A 19,297-nucleotide genomic window follows, 5' to 3' on the forward strand; every position below is an offset into this window, starting at 1 on the left:
ACTGACCGTCCTCACGCTGTCTGTATTTAAAGGGGACCCTGAAGGAAGAGGGGCTTTCCAGGTGGTAAAGGATCTGCCTACCTCTGGAGGACACACAAAAGACGCAGGTTCAATCCCTGGGTTGGGAAGATTCCCCTGGCAGAGGAAATGGCAACCCACTCCAGTATTCTTACCTGGATAATCCCATGAACAGAGGAGCCTGGTGGGCTACATTCCATGGGGTCACAAAGTTGGACACGACTAATCATGCACACACGCACGCTGAAGGAAGGGGCATCTTGCTACTCTGTTCCAGGAGATGAGGTTCCTTTTGCATTGCCCAGAGGGAATCCTCAACCTGGCTGTGCCCCAGATTGCTCATCTGTAAAATGGGAGTGATGATAATAGTACCCACTTGAAAAGAGTGTGGTGCAAAGTAATGTATTTAACAAGTGCCAGCTCTTACTGGTATGAGGCCAGGGTAGGCACCCAGCAAAGAGGTGTCTACTGAGTGCCCCACTCCCAGAGCCCAGCATCCTCCTGAAGCTCTTCTAGCAGGGTCCCATCCTGGACCCGACCCTGGTGCTGCTATCCTGCGCCAGGCCTTATGAATGACGACGGCCGGCGGCCCGGCGACCTATGACCCGCGGCGCCTGCCGCGCCCCTCCCCCGCTTGGCAGGTGGACAGCGGCTGCGCCGGGGTTGGGGTTGGGGGGGGGGGGCCGAGGCGCCAACCTTGGCTGGCCCGCAGCCGCTGCCGCACTGAACGGGGGCGGGGGACTGCGGCGCGCACGGGGCCGGGCGAACGCCTGCCTGGACCGCCTCCTGGGCCTCAGAGCGCTGCGCGGCCGCCAGCCAGCGTCCGCCGGCGCGCCGGGGCAGCAGACTGCGCCTCCGCCCCGCCCTCTCACCCAGGGATTGACACTGAACGCTCTGCCGGGGCTTGCGGGACAGCGCGCCTCCACGAATTGGCAGCCTCGCTGGGCGGACCCCGGGCCCTGTCGGAAGCCTCCACCAATCAGACGTGTTGGCCCGCCCGGTTAGGGTCTCGCAAGCGCTCGAGTGGCCAAGCGTCCTAGGAGCGCGTCATGAGGCCGAGAGCCTATGGCAGCGCGGGAGGGTCGCGAAGGGCCAATGAATGGCAGCGTAGCGCCGTCAGTCAGGGCGGCCTAGGCCAATGAGCTGCGAGCTGCGGGGGCGTCACGGACAGCAGCAGCGGACTTGGGCTGAGGTTCCCGGGCGGGAGGGCGCGGAGAGACGCGGGAAGCAGGGGCTGGGCGGGGGTCGCGGCGCCTCAACCAGCGCAGCCAACCCGAGGGGCCGCCGCTGCCGCCGCCCAGCGTGCTCTGGGGCCGCGGGCCGCCTCCAGCACCCGCCGCGCCGCAGCTCCGGGACCGGCCCCGGCCGCCGCCGCCGCCGCGATGGGCAACGCCGCCGCCGCCAAGAAGGGCAGCGAGCAAGAAAGCGGTGAGTGCCCGGGCCGTGACCCCGATCCCGGCCTCGCGCTGCCAGCCTCCTCCCTGTCCATCACTGCTTGGCCCCTCCCCCCACGCCCCCCCATTTCTCTCTGCTTACCCCCAGGCGCCCCTTCCCCGTGCCTGTCCAAGGTTGGGGCCCAGGGCCCGCAGAAAACCTCGTAGGAACCCCGTTGCCAAAGACCTCCCCTCCACTGCAAAGACTGTGCTCCCCCCTCAGCTGTCACTGCCACCCCATGGCACGTATGACCGCTGGGTCCCCACATGGGGCCCTATCACCACCCAACTCCCTACTTTCCTAGTCCCTCTCCGCAGATTCTAATCCCCCACTTCCTCACTCACCTCTTCCACAGATGAGACCCACTGCCGAACCCCGACCCAGGCTTCTGCCGGCCTGGGAGTGCTCTGGGGTCTGCCTCCACCCGACAGGGACCTTGGCCACTTGGTGACCACACCCCTCCCCCCTCCAGCCCCCGCCATCTTTCTCCTGCCCTTCCCCTCTTCACCTTATCACAGCCCCCCTTCAAACCCACCCTTGAGCATTTCCCAGAGCCACCTCCAGCATTGTTTTTCCCTTCTGTGTCACTTGGCATGGGGGACAGGATCTTTCTGGGTCCCTCTGCCCCTCTCTCATCCTGTCAGTCACTGCTTCTCTGCTTGTGCTTCCTTCTCCAAGCAAGCGTCTGTCCCCGGCTGGGGTCTCACACTGTTTGTGAACCTAGAGAACTGCTTCTGTGCTTGCAAAGCCAGGTTTGAGCCAATCGTGCTGGAATTCCATGCGTCCTCTTCCTTGGCTTTGGGGGTGAGGGGTTTCAGCAGAGAGCCCCTTCCCATCTCCTGCTGTGCAGTGAGCTCTAGGCTCTTTGGCGGGCCCCTCAATAAATGGTTGTGTCACAACTGAGGCTTGATCATTCACCCAGTCCCTCAGGCTTCTTTACCTGCTTGGGATGAAAAGTGGGGGATTAAGAGTGAGTTTACCAGGGCTCATTCAGCTAGAGCTGGGATGGTGAGAAAGAGGACTCAAGGGATGACAGTTGGGAAGAGTAGTGGGTGACATCTAATGACTTGCTTTGCCAAGAGACAGATTGTGATCATCCCCAGGGTTCACCCAGAGGGGGCCCTGTTTCCACCCTCAGCCCCCAAATCATATTGGCCTTTTCCAGCCAGCCAGGGAAAGAGATTCTGTATCTGGAAATGCCTTCAGAAATGGTCTTGAGTTCCTTCCTCAAGTCATCTGGCTCTCAAATTGTCATCACTCCAGCCCTAAAGTTGGGCCTCAACTAGGATCCCCTTCCAGTTACCCAGAAATAGAGTTGAAAAGGAATGGCCACATCCAAATATGCCTTTCCCAGTTATTTGTCTCAGATCCCAGTGTCTGAGTTCCCTGAATGCTCCCTCCCAGAAAGACCCAAGCATGGAAGCCAGGGAACTTTATTTCCACCCAGATTCAAATAGCAGAACTTATAGCTGCTGAGCAGCCATGGAGAAGCCTGACATGTCACCGATGGGCGGGGGACAGGGAGGCAAGTGCCTGTAGCTGAGCGCTTGATGACAGAGGAGCAGGTGGGTAGTGACCAAAAATGGTCTGGGCATGAGCTTGGAGGGGACTAGACAGAGGGGGAGGGGCCGGGCCCCCAGCAGGTGAGGCTGGCCCGGAGGTGGAAGGTAGAGGCAGGCAGTTGTATATTTCAGTGACTCAGTTGAAAGTTGGGGAGATGACATAGTCCTGGAAAACTTTCAAGGCGTATCAAACACATGCAGTGGAGAGAGGTGGGGTGGCAAAGCCACACAGGGAAAAGGATTCCCAAGAAAAAGATCAGAAGCTCCGGAAGGAACCGGTAATTCAGAGTACAGGCTGGACACCCAGGAAGGGACTATCAGGATAAAATAGAGCCACTATTTACTGGGCAGCTAGGATGTGCCAGGCTAAATGGTCTCCATAGATCTATCTGCTCGAGTGATTTTTCATAACAGGCTGTTACCTGAATTTTACAAATGAGCTCTCTGAGTTTGACATAGATGATGCCACAGAAGCAGGATTCACATCCATTTCCATCTACCAGCCAAATTCCTGGACCCCAGAATTTCCCAACTCAAACATTTCCAAGCTGCCCCCTGATTTTTCACTATATTCACTTCTATTTTGTTAACTGAAATAAAAATTTTGACTCACTTTTGTTCAGATGTAAGTTTCGATCCGTCCTGAGAAATATAAATGAAATCATGGGATTGCTATACCAGTTATATTCTCTCTGGTACACCTTAAAATACAATGTAACTAGAAAGGCAAAATATCCTTAACATCAGTTCGTCCCCAGCCAGTGGGACCTGGTCACACTTTGGGAAACACCCTAAGCTGTACTTCCTTCCAGCGATTTGCAGGGGCTCTTGGAGAAGAAGAGGATGAGGAAAGAAGCCCCTCTGCTTCAAAGCTCTGATTCTGAGAGGTTGGAGTTAGACAAAATTTGCCCTCTCCCACAACTAGGATGGGGTGGGAGTGGGGATAAGTAGCCAGGCCAGCCTTCAGGGGGCACCTGACTTTTATCTGCCAGACATCAGCTCAACTAGAGTAAGGAACGTGCCAAACCTTAGTAGGCACCATTTGGCATCCTGCAGCCCCCTGTGCTGCTGTCTCCATGCTGGGGCAGGACAGCCTTGGCCTCCTCTCAAGAAAGCAGGGATTCAGAACCAGCCCGGGAATGGGGTGGGGGAAAGTGTTAGTCACTCATGTCAGACTCTTTGCCACCCCATGGACTGTAGCCCGCCAGGTTCCTCTGTCCATGGGATTCTCCAGGCAAGAATACCGGAGTGGGTAGCCATTCCCTTCTCCAGGGGATCTTCCCGACCCAGGGATCAAACCCGGGTCTCCTGCATTGCAGGCAGATTCTTTATCGTCTGTGCCACCAAGGAAGGGGGAAATCTGTACCCAAAGATGCCAAAGCCACTGGTGGTAGCCTGGGTAAGATGCTAAGAGGGCAGAGGAAAAACAAGATCAAGCTCAGGGCTCTGAACAAGCTAGAGGAATTGAGAGAGGGCAGTAGTCCCAAGAGGCCCTGGGGACGGGTGCCAACTGGGGCTCCAGCCTTGGCTGCCCTGCCCAAAAAGGTACCCCTAAGAGCTAGTCCATGGAAGAAGGTACAGGACTGGTAAAAGGAAGCCCTCCAGACCTCCCCCAACCCCTACCCCAGCTCCCAGAGACCAGAAGATTCACGTGCTGAGAATGAGACTTGCCCCCAAGAGGTCCATAGATGGGAAGACTTGTGGCCCTCGTAACATACTACAGAAGCCTGAGAGGGCCAAACACCGTTTGTGTGTTGGCAGTTGTACAGGTGCCCAAGAGGGTCCTGCCAAGACACGTTTCCTTTACGTCCACCTGGGCTTAAAGAAGCTTGAGGGTCCTCTCTGCCCCTCCCCTGCACCCGCTGGCTCCCAGGTTGGGTTTCTCTTCCTGCCACCACCCCACTACTCCCTGGCTCCCCCTATAGGCAGGGTTCTGGTGATGAGCAGCTAAGCTGGTGCAGCAGGTCTCATGAGCCTTCCCAGCCACCGTAGTCCCGGTGCTTTGAGAGGAAGACTGAGTGATGGCTTCCAACCCTAACGATGGTGAGGCTGAGCCCTGTTGCTATAGCAACTTCCCAGGCACTCTCTGACCCTCAAATCAAGGAGGGATTACAGTAGAGTTTAGGGAGCAAGTGGAGAGGAAAAGGCTGTGGACCCCTGACTGGCCCTGGAAACCCTTCCAAACAACCCTGAGTGGAGATGGGTGGTTTAGTTCAGACAAGGGGGTGGGGGGTGGGGTGGATGATCCACCCAGAGTGGGGATCTGACCCAGACCAGGCCGTGGGTTAGACCAGCTCAGTGATGGGGTTCAGCTCAGAGTAGGGGTTGGTCCAGCTCAGTGATGGAGTCCAGGTGGTACTAGGCAGTGGTCCAGTCCAGTGTTGAGGTCCAACTCAGACAAGGGGGTGGCCTAGCCTACGGCTTGGCTTTCCTGCCACAGACTTTCCAGGACGAGCAGGTTTCAAGGAACAGAGGGTCCTGAGATTTTTTTTTGGAGGGGGGAGGAGATCTGAGGCTGGGATCCTGCCTCCTGCTGGGGCCCTGGCTTTTTGAGGGCTGTTTTCCCTGTGAGCCCAAATGGAATCCAGACCAGGGTGGAAGCTAGTACCCCTCCTGTGGGAAACAGGAGCAGGCCAGGCCTACAGTCTCCAAAGACAGCAGCTAGCTGGGTTTCCCTTCTCTGGCACTTCCTGTTGTCAGCAGGGGCCGAGGTTGCCGGGCACTCCCGGGAATAAGTAGCTGCCACTGACCCTGCACTTCTTTTGGGGATCTGGAAAGAAGGAGGAAGATAGTCAAAGCTGCCTCCCCCTCCCCCACCCCTGGGTTTAGCGTTTCGTTTCCGGTTTGGACTTTCTGGGCTGAGAGCAGAGCCAAGCACAGGGCAAGGTTTGACAGAGGCCAAGGACATCCCGGGATGCCATGCCCCTCTCCGCCCCTGCACAGGAGCAGGGCTGAGTTAGTGTTACCCATTTCTCTCTCAAAGTAGCCAAATTTGAGGCCTCTAGCTTCAAAGAGCACTTGCGGGAGGAGATAGGGTGTTTGTAACTGCCCCCCCCCACCTCCGCCTTTCTCTCCAGCTGCTCTTTCAGCTAATTAATGGAGTTCTGGGGCCTCCTTGACCCCCAGGGAGGCCCCGGCTGCTGCCTGGGCCTGAGCCTTAACTCCTTCCGCTCCCCAGTGGGCACTGCCCTGGGCACATTGGATGCCATCCTCTGGGCAGTCTAGCACCCACTGAGAAAGGCAGGGCCTGGCAGCAGGGAGCAGTGAAGTCCTTGGAACAGGAAGTTAGCTTTAGCACCCCGCCCCCAGGGCAGGCAGGCTAGCCAGGAGGGACACCCTCAGGAGACTCTTCCCACCACCTGCTGCCAAGGAGGGCCTTTACCAACCTTGGCCAGCTGGGAGCAGGTACCTTTAAACGCTTCCCTAGCAACCAGCTCCTCCTCCCCTGTCCACCCCCACCCCCAGGCCCTCCCAAGGAACTCAGCTCAGAGACTCTGCTGTATTCCTGGTTTCCCTGTTCCTGGGAGAGTCAGGGCGGCCTGGGATGGATCCGGGGTCAGGCAGAGGCTGGGATGGGGACTCAGAGACCACCTTCCAGCTGTGGCTGCAGCTGCTTCTCTGGGGCCATCTGATTGTCCGCCTCCTGGGCTACCTGCGCCATACCCTCTGGGCACCTAAGCCGCAACCAGCACCTTGAGCCTCCCTGGCCACGGGCAGACGGGCCCCCGATCACCCCATCCCACTCCACTCCCCGCCCTTGTACCCTCTGCTGGAAGAGGCAGGAAGCAGAGGTGAGTATGGGGACTCCTGGCTGGGTTTTCCCCCCATCATTATTCCTCTTTATCTGCCCTCTCTTCCTGCCACTGCCACACCCTGTCCCTCACCCCCAAATCTGGCAAGCTGACGAGAGCGCACATAGCCTGGTCCCTCCCGCACTTTGGAAAGGTCGGAGCAAGGCTGTGTCAGGATCAAGGTGTCCTTGTGGAGCCTCTTAGTGGGGTACCAACAGACAGAGACGCTGACCCACCACGTTGGGAAAAAACAGGATGTGGCATTTCTCAGGGACAACTGAGAGGAAAAGAAGAAGCAGGACCTGCTTTTCTCCTGGAGTCCTCTCAAATGCACTCCTCTCTGCCTTCTTGGGTGGATGACGGTAGAGTCCCAAGAGGGTACTTCACCCCCCTACCCCCCTGCCCACCTTCATCCAGCATTCAGCGTGTACGTTTGGAGGTTTCCAAGGAAGGTGTCGTATGTCAAGAAAGATTCCGCTAGTGAAACCCTTGCAAGCCGTGCAGCCCCCAGGCTCGGAGAGTTCTCAGACAAGTTGGTGGCTCAGCCAGGCATACCAAGCGAGGACCCTCGGCCATTCCTGACTGCCCCCTCTCTGCCCAGTCATTCTTCATAGGGCTTTCCTAGCCAACTATCTGTCCTCCATCTGCCACTCTTGTGGCCCCCCACAGAAGGCTCTTTTGGAACACTGAGGGAGAGTCTTAGGATTGATGGGGGGAGGGGTGTGGCTACCCACAAGGCTGTGGGCATTCCTGGCACTGCCTACGGGTGAGATAGGCAAATAACAGGCAAAGCCAAAGTACAAGTGTGCAGGACCCTCTCAGGGTGGCAACCGTCCCAGGGACATCAGGGTTGAGGATAGCTCTGTCCGTGGGCCACCCTGGTGCCCTGGGACCCGTCAGAAACAAAGCACTTAATCTCGTGGGTGTGAGGGACTGTCTGGAAAGTGGTCAGAGGCCAGTCTTCTCATCTGTCCAATAAGAGTAATAGCAGCTCTGAGCCATCAGTGTAGGAGTTAAGCGTGGAAAGCATTGAGTGTGTCACAGAGCTGACACGCAGAGAGGGTCCCGAACAGCAGCACGGCTGGCCCCAGGTGGGCCGTTGCAAGGACAGGTCCATACTGCTAGAGTCCATCAGGCCATGCATTCAAGATCTGAGCATTCAGTGCTCTACCTGTATTTTATACCTCTATTTTAAAATACACTTGAACCTCCCTGAAGACTCCACGCTTCCACTGCAGGTAGGGGGCGCGGGTCCCATCCTTCATCAGGGAAGTTCTGCCTGCCATGCCATGAGGCCCCAAAAACTTAAAAAATACTTCACAGCAAGATTAATAGCTGACATTTACATAGCACTTACACCCTGTGCCAGCCACCATCCAAACCCCCTTTGCCAAGATTAACTCCTTTAGTCCCTACAACTACCCTACTGGGTCATTACGATTATTATCCCCAGTTTACGGATAAGGAAAACTGAGGCCCAGAGGTCAGTCACACAGCTCCTTAGGGACCAGGTCAGGAGCTGAACTTGATCTTATCCCAGAGTCCTGGCCCCTACCTACTTTGCCGGGGTGCTGCTCCACACTGGTGGGAATGCCTGTTTTCAGGCTTCAGTTCAGGGGGGTGGTGAATGGGAAGAACCCATAAAAGGAATGTGGGGGGCAAGTGAACCAAAGGAGAGAGTGGACACAAAGTAGCAAGCCCAGGGTCCACAGGGAAATCTTCAATGCTAGCTGGATGGTAGCGTTCACCTGGGGCTGCTGAGGGGCCTGTAGGGGGCAGGCATCAGGCGAGGCTTTCTCTGAAGCGGCTCAGGAGCCAGGGGCCCTCCATTGGCAAAGGCGGGAATGGAGCCAGCTGGGGGCCAAGGCAACAGCTGAACCCCCCAAGGGCGCCTGCTACCCGAGCCCCAGAGGCCTCCACCCGGGCCGGCCTCCCCAGAGAAGGGACCAGAGGAGCCGCCAAATCCAGAGGCTATAAATACCTCGGCTGGCGTCGTCCCTGGCCCTGGAATGTCGGTCAAAACTGGGGCGAGTGGGGGTGGGCTGGCCCGGGCACTGTTCTCTGTCCCCCCACCAAGAGTAACCCCCCAAGTCGCCCTGTCCCCCATTGTAGACAGAGTTGAGACTGGACCCCAGCTGTCTGTAGTAAAGAGGCCCCATACCCCAGCCCAGATCAGGCCCCGCCACCCACCCAGGATTACCCTCAGACTCAGCCAGGACACCCAAAGGCACAGGGAGAAGGTCAGGCTCTAGGTTAAGGCGACTGCACCCCACTTAGCACAAATCAGCATCTCCCCAGGAATAGCCTGGGCCCATGCCAGCAACATGGGGTCTTCACCTCACTGTCTTCCTCTCTTTGTTTCAGTGAAAGAGTTCTTAGCCAAAGCCAAAGAAGATTTTCTTAAAAAATGGGAAAATCCTGCTCAGGTAAGCCCCCTGGGTACAGAGTCCCGGGAGGTGTGACTGACGGCCCCCTCACCCCCAACCACATCCAGGTGACATGGCTAGGATTTTGGGGCCCTGTAGAGGCACCTCACCTGCCCTCATTAACCCCATTGATGCTCATGGGGGCACCGGATCACACATTGCCAGGCTCCTCCACCCCACCACCCCCTTCCAACGGGCGGCCCCTGCCCCCCCAGGCAGCTGCCAGCAGCTCCTGGGCCCCTGGCCAGGGCTGGATCCGGACCCTGCCACCAGCCTTAAGGAATGCGCCCTCTGCCATCTTGTTTTTCCGCCCCCGTCCTTACCGGCTTTGCTCCACCCGGTGCCCATGGCCCCCTCTGCTGGTGGCAGAGGGGACGCTCCAAACTTGGGCCGCGCAAGCTGCAGGGCTTGGGGTGGTCCCTGACCCTCCAGAGCCCTCTGCCTGCAGAACACAGCCCACTTGGATCAGTTTGAACGAATCAAGACCCTGGGTACGGGCTCCTTCGGGCGGGTGATGCTGGTGAAGCACATGGAGACCGGGAACCACTACGCCATGAAGATCCTCGACAAACAGAAGGTGAGTCTGGCCCTGCGACACGGCCTGGGTCCCGGCTACCAGGGCTCTGCCTGGGCAGTGGTCATTGCCTGGAGCACCTCCATAACGTGCCAGACCTGGGGGCAGGAAGGGTACCATGCTGCCTTCAGAAAGCTTCCCCTCCCGGGGAGCCACCAGTGTCAATCCCAGCATGGATGCGGCATCAGACACCTAGCCTGTCTCGAGAAAGCCAAGCATTTTCCAGCATGAGGGGAGTGATGTCTACACAGACCTCCTTTCTGTAAATATTTTTGCCAGACAAAATGCTCTACAGCAGCACTGTCCAGGAAATATATCACAAATGGTTGTACATTTTCTAGACTCCTCGTTTTATTTTTATTTATTTGCCCAAGTGGCTTGTGGGATTTTAGTTCCCTGACCAGGGATCGAACCCAGACCTTCAGCCATAAGAGCATGGAGTCTTAACCACTGGACCACTAGGGAATTCTCTAGAACCCTCATTTTAAGAGCTTTAAAAAAATACAAGTGGAATTCATTTTAACAATGTGTTGTAATTAAGTCAGTATATCTCCAATATTATCATTTCAACATATGTATCCAGTGTATAAATATCATTAATGAGACACTTTACATTCTTTTTTTCCATACTAAGTCTTAGAAATCCAGAGTGTACTTTACACTTAGAACACATCTTCGTTTGGAGGTTCATTTTCACTAGAAAGAAAAGAAAAAGACAAGTTGAAAAAGCAGGTTCACATAGCCCAAGTTGTTCCAAGCAGGCTTGAAAGTTGCCCAGTAACTGCACTGAGTATCAGTTTTTAAATTTTCATTTTAAATACTTTGACTTTTATTGTTTAAAACATCTTTTTTGGGCTCTGCTGAGTCTCTGTGGCTGCTCAGGCTTTTCTCTGGTTGTCGCAAGCGGGGGCTACTCCAGTTGTGGTGCACAGGCTTCTCATTGCGGGGGCTTCTCTCGTTGTGGAGCACAGGCTCAGTAGTTGTGGCACGTGAGCTTAGTTGCTCTGAGGCAGGTGAGATCTTCCCGGATCAGGGATCAAACCTACATCTCCGACATTGGCAGGCATATTCTTTACCACTGAGCCACCAGGGAAGCCCCAAGATACTTTGCATTTTAAACTCCATCTGTCAGTCAACCAGCCAGGTTTCAAGTACTCAGCAGTCATACGTGGCTAGTGTGGACTGTCCTGGACAGTGCAGGTATAGACCCAGAGGATGTCGTAAACAAAGCAGAAGAAGCCCCATTGCAGTGGGGCTCAGAGCTGACCGAGGGGCCAGATTGCGTGCGTGTGACAAGCTGGTCTGAGGTTGACTAGCTGCATGTGACCTTGGGCACCACACTTCCCTTCTCTGCATCTGGACTTCCAGACATGCATGTTCCCAGTGCATCCTCCTCAGGATTCCTGTCAGTGTGTGAGGCGGCTGCTGGGGATGGCTGAGGGCGGAGGAGGAATTAGCCCTGGGTTCAGGTGGATTGTGGGGAGGGATGCGCTCTAGTTGCAAGGAAGGTATTTCTAAACCCCCCACCCCTTGGGTGCCCCTTCTGCTTGTATGTTCTGTTTCAGCTCAGCTGCCCCTTCCTCCAAGAAGCCTTCTCTGACTCCTCAGACTTCACCGGGTGCCTTATCTGGGCATCCACAGGCCCCCAGCTTCCCCCACCACGGCTCTGACCCCTGTGGCCTGGTGACTCATGTGTTCTTGCCCTGAATTGCATGACTGCATGCCATGTGGGGACAGGCACCTGGCCCAGGGCTTGACAGTCCCCAGGCACTAAAACAGCGTGTGTGTATGTGTGTGTGTGTGTGTGTGTGTGTGTGTGTTTTAGGTCAAAGCTTATTTATTTATTTATGACTGCACTGGGTCTTTGTTGTGCAGTGCACACAGGCTTTCTCCAGTTGCGGCGAGTGGGAGTTCTCTCTAGTTGCTATGTGGTGTACGGGCTTCTCATTGCCATGGCTTCTCTTGTTGCGGAGCATGGGCTCTAGGGCATGTGAGCTTCAGTAGTTGGGACTCACAGGCTCACTTGTTGTGATGCATGGGTTTAGCTGCCCCATGGCATGTGGCATTGTCCCAGACCAGGGATCAAACCCGTGTCCCCTGCATTGGCAGGCGGATTCTTCACCACTTGAGCACCAGGGAAGTCCCCACTCATACAATTCTAGATGAAGGACCTGGCCCGGCCCTGGCACCTCTCCTTTTTTTTGGGTGGTCAGGAGGGAAAGGACTCGCTCACACCCCGTCTTCTCCACTCTCCCCTCCCACTCCTGCAGGTGGTGAAGCTGAAACAGATTGAGCACACCCTGAATGAGAAGCGCATCCTGCAGGCGGTCAACTTTCCGTTCCTTGTCAAACTCGAGTTCTCCTTCAAGGTGGGGTTCCAGTGGCGGCAGACCAGGGCCGCTGCCAGGCAGTGCAGCCTCTGGGTTCCCAGAGCCGGAGCCAGGCTGATCACCACCAGTGGCTGTCCACTGATGGGGCGGGGGCGTGAAAATCAGCCTGGGGCTCTGATAGCCCCAAGTTCAACTGGGCCTGCCAGCCTCTAGCTTGATAACCTGGGGCTAGTCCCTCAGTCTGGATAACGTCCCTCAAAATCATCACTCCGTTTATAGCAAGAACCTGACACATGGCCACAAGCCATGCCACTCAGCCTGGGTTCCAGTGCCAGCCCTGTTCTTCCTGGCCGTGTGACCCTGGCCAGGGACTTTACTCCCCTGAGCCTTGGTTTCTTCATCTGTATAATGGGTATCGTGGCAGTCCCCACCTGGGGCTGCCGTAACAATTCAAAGCACAGCATGAGCGCCCTGTGTGAGCTGTTTTGGGCATCATCCTAAGCCTTGACTTCGAGAGCTGGGAAAGGCCACTCAGGGTCTGTGACCCCTGCAGTCACAAGGGCCCTGCACTTAGTTGAAGCCTCTGCTGCCACCTTCTTGAAATTTGTAATCATGTTTTTTAACAAGGGGCCTCACACTTTTATTTGGGGGGCCCCACAAATTCTGTAGCCCATCCTGGTCCCAGTTGACAGATGATAAAACCGTGGCCCCAAGAGCCTTGCTCAGGACAGTCACAGACATGAGCCACCATGGAGTTCTGACTGCAGCCCCGACGCCGGCCAGTTCCCTCATGTACCCCTAACCGGCCCTCACTTTGGGCCCCCGTGAGCAGGATGATGGCTGCCCCTAGTTTCTCTCAGGCAGAAGGAAATGAGACAGGTAACTGGTGAGCACAGCGCCTGGCACGTGGGACGCGCTCCGCTTGGGAGCCAGGATGGTGGTTGTCACTTTCTGAACACCTGCCAGGCCAGGGCACTAGGCCTGCAGATGGGGCCCGGAGCTTGGGGAGCAGAGCCCTGATCACTTGCTGCTTCCCGCAGGACAACTCAAATTTATACATGGTCATGGAGTACGTGCCCGGTGGGGAGATGTTCTCACACCTGCGACGGATCGGGAGGTTCAGGTGAGCCCGACGCCCCACCCCACCACCTTGGGGCTGTCCATGGGCATCATCCTTGGAAGTGGTCTCTCGGGGTTCCAGTGGGTTCTCGTTCCCCCTGAGCTGAGGAATCTGAATCTACAGTATCTCAACTACCATGAAACAAAACAAACACAGTGACTTAGGTGTCACCCCGTGAGTGGGTGATGTTATGTCCTTTAAATTTATGCTCTCGTTTTATTTTACCTATTTAGCAATACATTTTATGTACAATAAAATGCACAGGTTTTCAAAACCCGGTTCCATGAGTTTTGACAGCTGCACATATGTGTGTAGCCATCATCCTGGAAAATTCCCTCGAATTCCTTTCTAGGCAAATCACCGGCCCAACAAAGGCAAACGTCGTTTCTGGCTTTCAAACACCATAAGTGCGTTTGGTCTGGGTCTGGACTTGATATAAATGGACTCACACCGTTCATATTCTTTTGTCCCTTTCTTCTTGCTTCACATAATCATTTTGAGACCCAGCCACATTGTTGGGTATATTCCTCATTTGTCCTGGTGGTGGTGTTGGGTCCGATCCCATTGTATGAATCTGTTGCAACCTGTGATTCCATTCCTCTGCTGATGGACACATGGGCTGTCTCCAGTCTGGGGCTGTAGATGAAGAAGGTTGCTCTGTGGGTCCTTTTTTTTTTTAATCACAAAATAAGGCTTTTCATTATTTAGCTTCTTAGAGTACTCACACAAGAGAAACTGACAAATCCACCTCCTTGTTGTTTAGTCGCTTCGGTCGTGTCTGACTCTTTGCAACCCCATGGACTGTAGCCCTGCCAGGCTCCTCTGTCCATGGGATTTCCCAGGCAAGAATATTGGAGTGTGTTGTCATTCCCCTTCTCCATCTGCTGATGCATCATGATCACCTAGGCTGGAGGCAGCTCCACAGGCCCACCTGCTGGACTGCTCTAGGGTGGGCAGGTGCCGCGGGTATGGCCACTCCCACTCACCCATCCCCTCCTCTGTTATCTCCATCAGTGAGCCCCACGCACGCTTCTACGCCGCCCAGATTGTCCTGACCTTTGAGTACCTGCACTCGCTTGATCTCATCTACCGGGACCTGAAGCCAGAGAACCTCCTCATCGACCAGCAGGGCTACATTCAGGTGCCCACTGGGCCGGGCGAGGGGGCAGCCCCAGACGGCCCCGGCCTGAACCCTCCCGCCCTCCCAGCCAACCGCCCGTCCTGTGCCCGCAGGTGACAGACTTTGGTTTCGCCAAGCGTGTGAAAGGCCGCACCTGGACCTTGTGTGGGACCCCCGAGTACTTGGCCCCCGAGATCATCCTGAGTAAAGTAGGCACCTCCCAAGCCCTCCCACCACCCGGAGGCCTGTTCCGCCCACGCCCCTCCTAACCCTCCTCCTCACACCTGCACCTCACCCTTCTCCCTCCAGGGCTACAACAAAGCTGTGGACTGGTGGGCCCTGGGGGTCCTCATCTACGAAATGGCCGCAGGCTACCCGCCCTTCTTTGCCGACCAGCCCATCCAGATCTACGAGAAGATTGTCTCTGGGAAGGTGAGGCCCGGATGTAGGGGGCTCAGCCCTAAGACCATCCTGCCCACTGTGGAGCCCTGCTCATCACTGTCAGAACAATCTCGGGAATTCCTTGATGGCCCAGCGGTTAGGACTCCGCGCTTGCTTCCACTGCAGGGGGCTTGGGTTTGATCCCTGGGTTGGGGAACTAAGTCCCGCATACCTCAAGGGGCAACCAAAGAAAAACCAAAAGAACAATCTAGAAGTTGATGAAGTCGGGCCAGGTGGTGATACCAGACACACCCACCACACTGAGGCCACCACTTCACACAGCCTCACTCATCTCTGGACCTTCAGTGCCGAAACTCCACGGGTTTCCAAAACCCCAGGCTTCACTCAAACTCCTGCCCTGCCTGACATGAGGCTCATCTCACCTCTGTGTGACCCTCTTAGCCTGAGTTTCCATAAGTTTGACATCAGAAAAGCAAGGGTGTTTAGTTCCCAAGCACTACCCTAGAGCCCTACAGGGAGTCACCCAGGACATATAGCCCCACCTCGTTTCCCAAATGCAGACTTTCTAGGTTGGAGGATGTGGGTAAGGGGTGGCTGAACTGTTAGAGCCCTAGAGTGCATTAAGTACCTACTGCCCCGTGCACCCCCTGGGTCGTACAGCACTGTGAGGGAGAAGGAAGCTGAGGCCCAGAGATTGGACATGTCTGGTTCAGGATTACACAGCACTGTTGTCCCGAAAGAGGCTGGGAACCCCAAGTCTGCCTTCGGTTCACCCACCTCCCCTGGAGGACCAGCCATCCCTCCACCTGGCTCAGAAAGTGGTGGAAGTGGCTCCCAGCTCAGCCTCGGTGGGCAGACCTGGTTCTAAGTCCCAGCTCTGCCATCCATCAACTTTGAAACCTCAAGCCAATATCTGTGCTTCTCTGAGTCTCATCCATCTCAGAACTGGGGAATCAAGCCACTTGGCTCTCAGGGAGGTTTAAGAGAGTCACCAACTACAAAGTGGAGTCGTTAAAAAAGGGAAAGATGAGGTGTCTGCCACAAGGCAGAATAGAGGTTGCCAAGAAAATGGCCCAGAGTGGGGAGAAAAAAAGTCATAGAAGTTTCTGAGGGGGAGAGGAGAAGATGAGCTTGACTCCCTTCTTTGTAGCATTTTACAGTTCCCACGCACCCGCAGTGGGATTATCTCCCTCATGCAGCCTTGGGATATCTGCCCCGTGCCAGAGAGGCAGGCACAGGCCCAGAGAGGTTAAGGTGGTGGCCAAGGTCACACAGCATGTAAGAAGCAGAGCGGTGCTGAAGTCAGTTCTTGCAGCTGTAAATCCACTGACTACTTATATACAAGGCTGTAGCCTCAAAGCATTTGGGGGAAGTTTCTGGAAGAGTTACACTGAGCCTTAAAGAATGGAAGAGCCTTAGCTATGCAGAGAGAGAGAAATAGAAAAACAATTATTTCTCTCTGAAACATGAATATTTCTGAAGTACCCCAACCCCAGCAGAGCTGCCTTAAGAAGCTGTGGCTAAGGATGCACATTTTGGAGTCCATCAGACCCCACATATGGAACCAACCTGTCCTGCTCCTCAGTGTGACCTTAGGGAAGCTGTTTAACCCTGCCAAGCCTCAGTTTCCTCTTCTGTAAAATGGGAACCTCGGGAATTCCCTAGCAGTCCAGTAGGTAGTCTCTGCTTTCACTGCCAAGGATCCAGGTTCAGTCCCTGGTCAGGGAACTAAGATCCCACAAGCCTCACAGTGAGGCCAGAAAAATAAAAAATCAAATGGGAACATCATAGCTCTTACCTTGCTGCAGCAGTTCTCAAAGTGGTCCCCTTTCCAGCAGCATCAGCATAGCCCAGGCACTGGCTAGAAATATAAGCTCTCAGGCCCTACCCAGATCTCCTGAATCAGAAACTCCAGTGGGCCCAACAAGCTGTTTTAAATGGGATTCCAACACACAATCCAGTTTGGGGTCTTCCACCCAATAAGACTGTTGGGTGAGGAAGGCAGTGTGCTGGGCTCCCCAAACTCCAGAGGATTTTCTCAGTCTTTCTGTGTTATCCACTCTCCAGGTGCGGTTTCCGTCCCACTTCAGCTCTGACTTGAAGGATCTGCTGCGCAACCTCCTACAAGTGGACCTCACCAAGCGCTTTGGGAACCTCAAGAATGGGGTCAATGATATCAAGAACCACAAGTGGTTTGCCACAACTGACTGGATTGCCATCTACCAGAGGAAGGTAGGGCACCCCCTTCCTTCCTCAGGTGCTCTGGGGGGTTGGGGAGAAGGGAGGAGTATTACCAATGGAGAGATGAACAGGGAAGGGGAATCTAAAAATAGCCTTCAGGCTCTGGGTGAATCTAGATGTGGCAACTTAGAGCAGTTGGGGTCTAGAAACAGAGTTGCAGAGTCATTTGGCCACTCTGTGACCTTGGGCAGGAGACTACTCTCTCTGGAAAGTATTAATAATTTGCCCATCAATGTGTTGGCTATAAAATTATTTTTTTTAATTTATTCATCTGCACTGGGCCTTTAGTTGCAGCATGTGAACTGTTAGTTGCAGCATGTGGGCTCTAGTTCCTCGACTAGGGATCAAACCTGGACCCCTTGCCTTGGGAGCACAGAGTTGTAGCCACGGGACCACTAGGGAAGTCTCTATAAGATTTTTAAGATGAGTCCACACTAATGCTAAGCTCAGGCCTGGGTCAAAGTAAGTTATGTTATGAATGTTAACCCATTCACATTTATTGTTGTAATGATGATTATGTTGACTGCTGAGGTCTGAGTGGTTCTTGACCCCTCTCCAGGTGGAAGCTCCCTTCATACCAAAGTTTAAAGGCCCTGGGGACACAAGTAACTTTGACGACTATGAGGAGGAAGAGATCCGAGTCTCTATCAATGAGAAGTGTGGCAAGGAGTTTTCTGAGTTCTAGGGGTGTGCCTGTGCCCCCATGGGTTTTCTTTCTTTCCTTTTTTTTTTTTTTGGTGGGGGGGTGGGAGGGTTGGATTGAACAGCCAGAGGGCCCCAGAGTTCCTTGCATCTAATTTAACCCGCCCAGCCCCACCCTCCACGGTAGGGGGAGCAGGAAGTCCAGGTATTTGGGTCAAAACACCAGCTGCTCCCCCTCACCCCCTTTGCCCTCCTGCCTCCCCACCCACTGCTTTTGCCTTCCTTCCACAGCCCCCCACCCCAGCCCACTTCTGCCTGTTTTAAATGAGTTTCTCAGTTCTTCCCTTCTTCAGGTCAGACCAGGTCTCCCTGGTTTCAGGGACAGGGTGTGGCAAGAGGGGCCCAAACTTAACTACAGCCACCCCTCCCCCTCCCCCCCAAAAAACCCGACAGGCACCACTCTGTAATGGCGAATGAATGAAAAGCCAACCTTGCCTTCAGAATAATCCTGCCAGGGAAGGAGAGATTTTGGTGACATGTTCAGTGGGCCACTTGGTATAATTTTTTTTTAAAATACAATTTACAATCTTATTTAAGTTCCACCAATGCCGCCCTCCGTCCTTCCTCTCCCACCCTTTCCCATGCCCCTCCTCTTCAAATCTTTTTTTTTTTTTTTTTTAACAAAAACTGGGAAGCAGACTGACTGTAAAGGAAGGAGCTGGGGTTGGAACCTCTCCCCCAAGCTGCTAATCTCTCCTGCCTCCTCCCCCTATCCCTTCCCCAGGATCCCCTGCCAAGCCTGGAAGGGTCTCAGCCCCTTTAGGAAGCCCCTACTCTGTTCTGCTCCCAACAGACCTGTCTTCACTCTTGGGCTTCGGGACCCAGACAAAGCAGCTGCCCCTCTCCCTGCCAAAGAGGAGTCGTCCCCTGAAAAGACAAGAGGGGAAGCCCCGAGCCGAGGGTCGTCCCTCCCAGTAACACTCTCCCCAAACTCCTTGATTTTATTCTCAGCTAGATTTTAATGTCCAGCTTCCTGTCAATTGGGAAGGCAATCACCGCAGAAGGAGGTAGAGCGCCCCCTCCCCCGGGTTCAAGGCCAGGGTTCCTGCGAGGGACTGCTTATTTTATTCACCCAGCAGCCTCCGCCCTCCACCCCCCATCTTGGGCGCTCCTCCTCTGCTTAGCTGTCAGCTGTCAATCACCGGTTCTCCCCCCCACCACCACCACTGCCACCACCCATTTGTGGTTTTTTCTCTCTGAATAGAAAAGTCGGGAGTCACCCCATTCATCCCCACATTTGTTCCACTCATCATTTCTCCCCATCCTAGGAGGAGCTCTCAGGCCTGGGGTGGGACCCCGGGTGGGCGCGGGGGTGATTCAACCTGTGTGCTGCGAAGGACGCAACTTCCTCTTGAACAGTGTGCTGTTGTAAACATATTTGAAAACTATTATCAATAAAGTTTTGTTTAAAAAAAAGTGTCGCTAGTGTTCCTGACTTCGGTCACCCACCCACGCACCCCCAGGGGGTTGGAAAGAGAATTTCGGACCCCAGCGTCCAAGCTGATCAGCACCTGGCCTGGAGTCCTTGTAAAGCTGGGTTTAGCTGGAATTCCGCCACTCCCCTCCGCCCTGCTGGA

At 54.9% G+C, this 19,297-nt stretch overlaps 2 protein-coding genes across 3 annotated transcripts; both read left to right on the forward strand.

The window, feature by feature from the left end:
* Nucleotides 1–1,177: 1,177 nt before the first annotated feature.
* PRKACA (protein kinase cAMP-activated catalytic subunit alpha) lies at nt 1,178–18,347 on the forward strand. Of its 2 annotated transcripts, none has more exons than XM_061421893.1 (10): nt 1,178–1,446; nt 9,170–9,231; nt 9,680–9,808; nt 12,076–12,174; nt 13,176–13,258; nt 14,270–14,396; nt 14,489–14,584; nt 14,685–14,807; nt 16,845–17,009; nt 17,578–18,347. In XM_061421893.1, exons 1-10 carry the CDS (start codon nt 1,401–1,403, stop codon nt 17,701–17,703), a joined length of 1,056 nt encoding a protein of 351 aa, XP_061277877.1. In that variant the 5' UTR covers nt 1,178–1,400; the 3' UTR covers nt 17,704–18,347. The 2 variants fall into 2 exon arrangements, with proteins under 2 accessions (XP_061277877.1, XP_061277878.1); XM_061421894.1 differs by lacking the exon at nt 1,178–1,446 and adding an exon at nt 4,286–5,057.
* On the forward strand, nt 5,064–6,799 carry SMIM46 (small integral membrane protein 46). Its single transcript, XM_061421898.1, has one exon. It carries the CDS (start codon nt 6,559–6,561, stop codon nt 6,709–6,711), a length of 153 nt encoding a protein of 50 aa, XP_061277882.1. The 5' UTR covers nt 5,064–6,558; the 3' UTR covers nt 6,712–6,799.
* Nucleotides 18,348–19,297: the final 950 nt, after the last annotated feature.

The sequence above is a fragment of the Bos javanicus genome, chromosome 7 (genome assembly GCF_032452875.1).
Source record: "Bos javanicus breed banteng chromosome 7, ARS-OSU_banteng_1.0, whole genome shotgun sequence".
In the NCBI taxonomy this organism is placed as follows: Eukaryota; Metazoa; Chordata; class Mammalia; order Artiodactyla; family Bovidae; genus Bos; species Bos javanicus.

Excerpts from the sequence above, each read along its gene's own strand:
- PRKACA (XM_061421893.1), top strand. The coding sequence starts at position 1,401 with ATGGGCAACGCCGCCGCCGCCAAGAAGGGCAGCGAGCAAGAAAGCG. Across the intron at positions 9,232-9,679 it reads AATGGGAAAATCCTGCTCAG|AACACAGCCCACTTGGATCA; the intron begins GTAAGCCCCCTG and ends CTCTGCCTGCAG. Across the intron at positions 14,585-14,684 it reads CCGAGATCATCCTGAGTAAA|GGCTACAACAAAGCTGTGGA; the intron begins GTAGGCACCTCC and ends TTCTCCCTCCAG.
- SMIM46 (XM_061421898.1), top strand. The coding sequence starts at position 6,559 with ATGGATCCGGGGTCAGGCAGAGGCTGGGATGGGGACTCAGAGACCACC.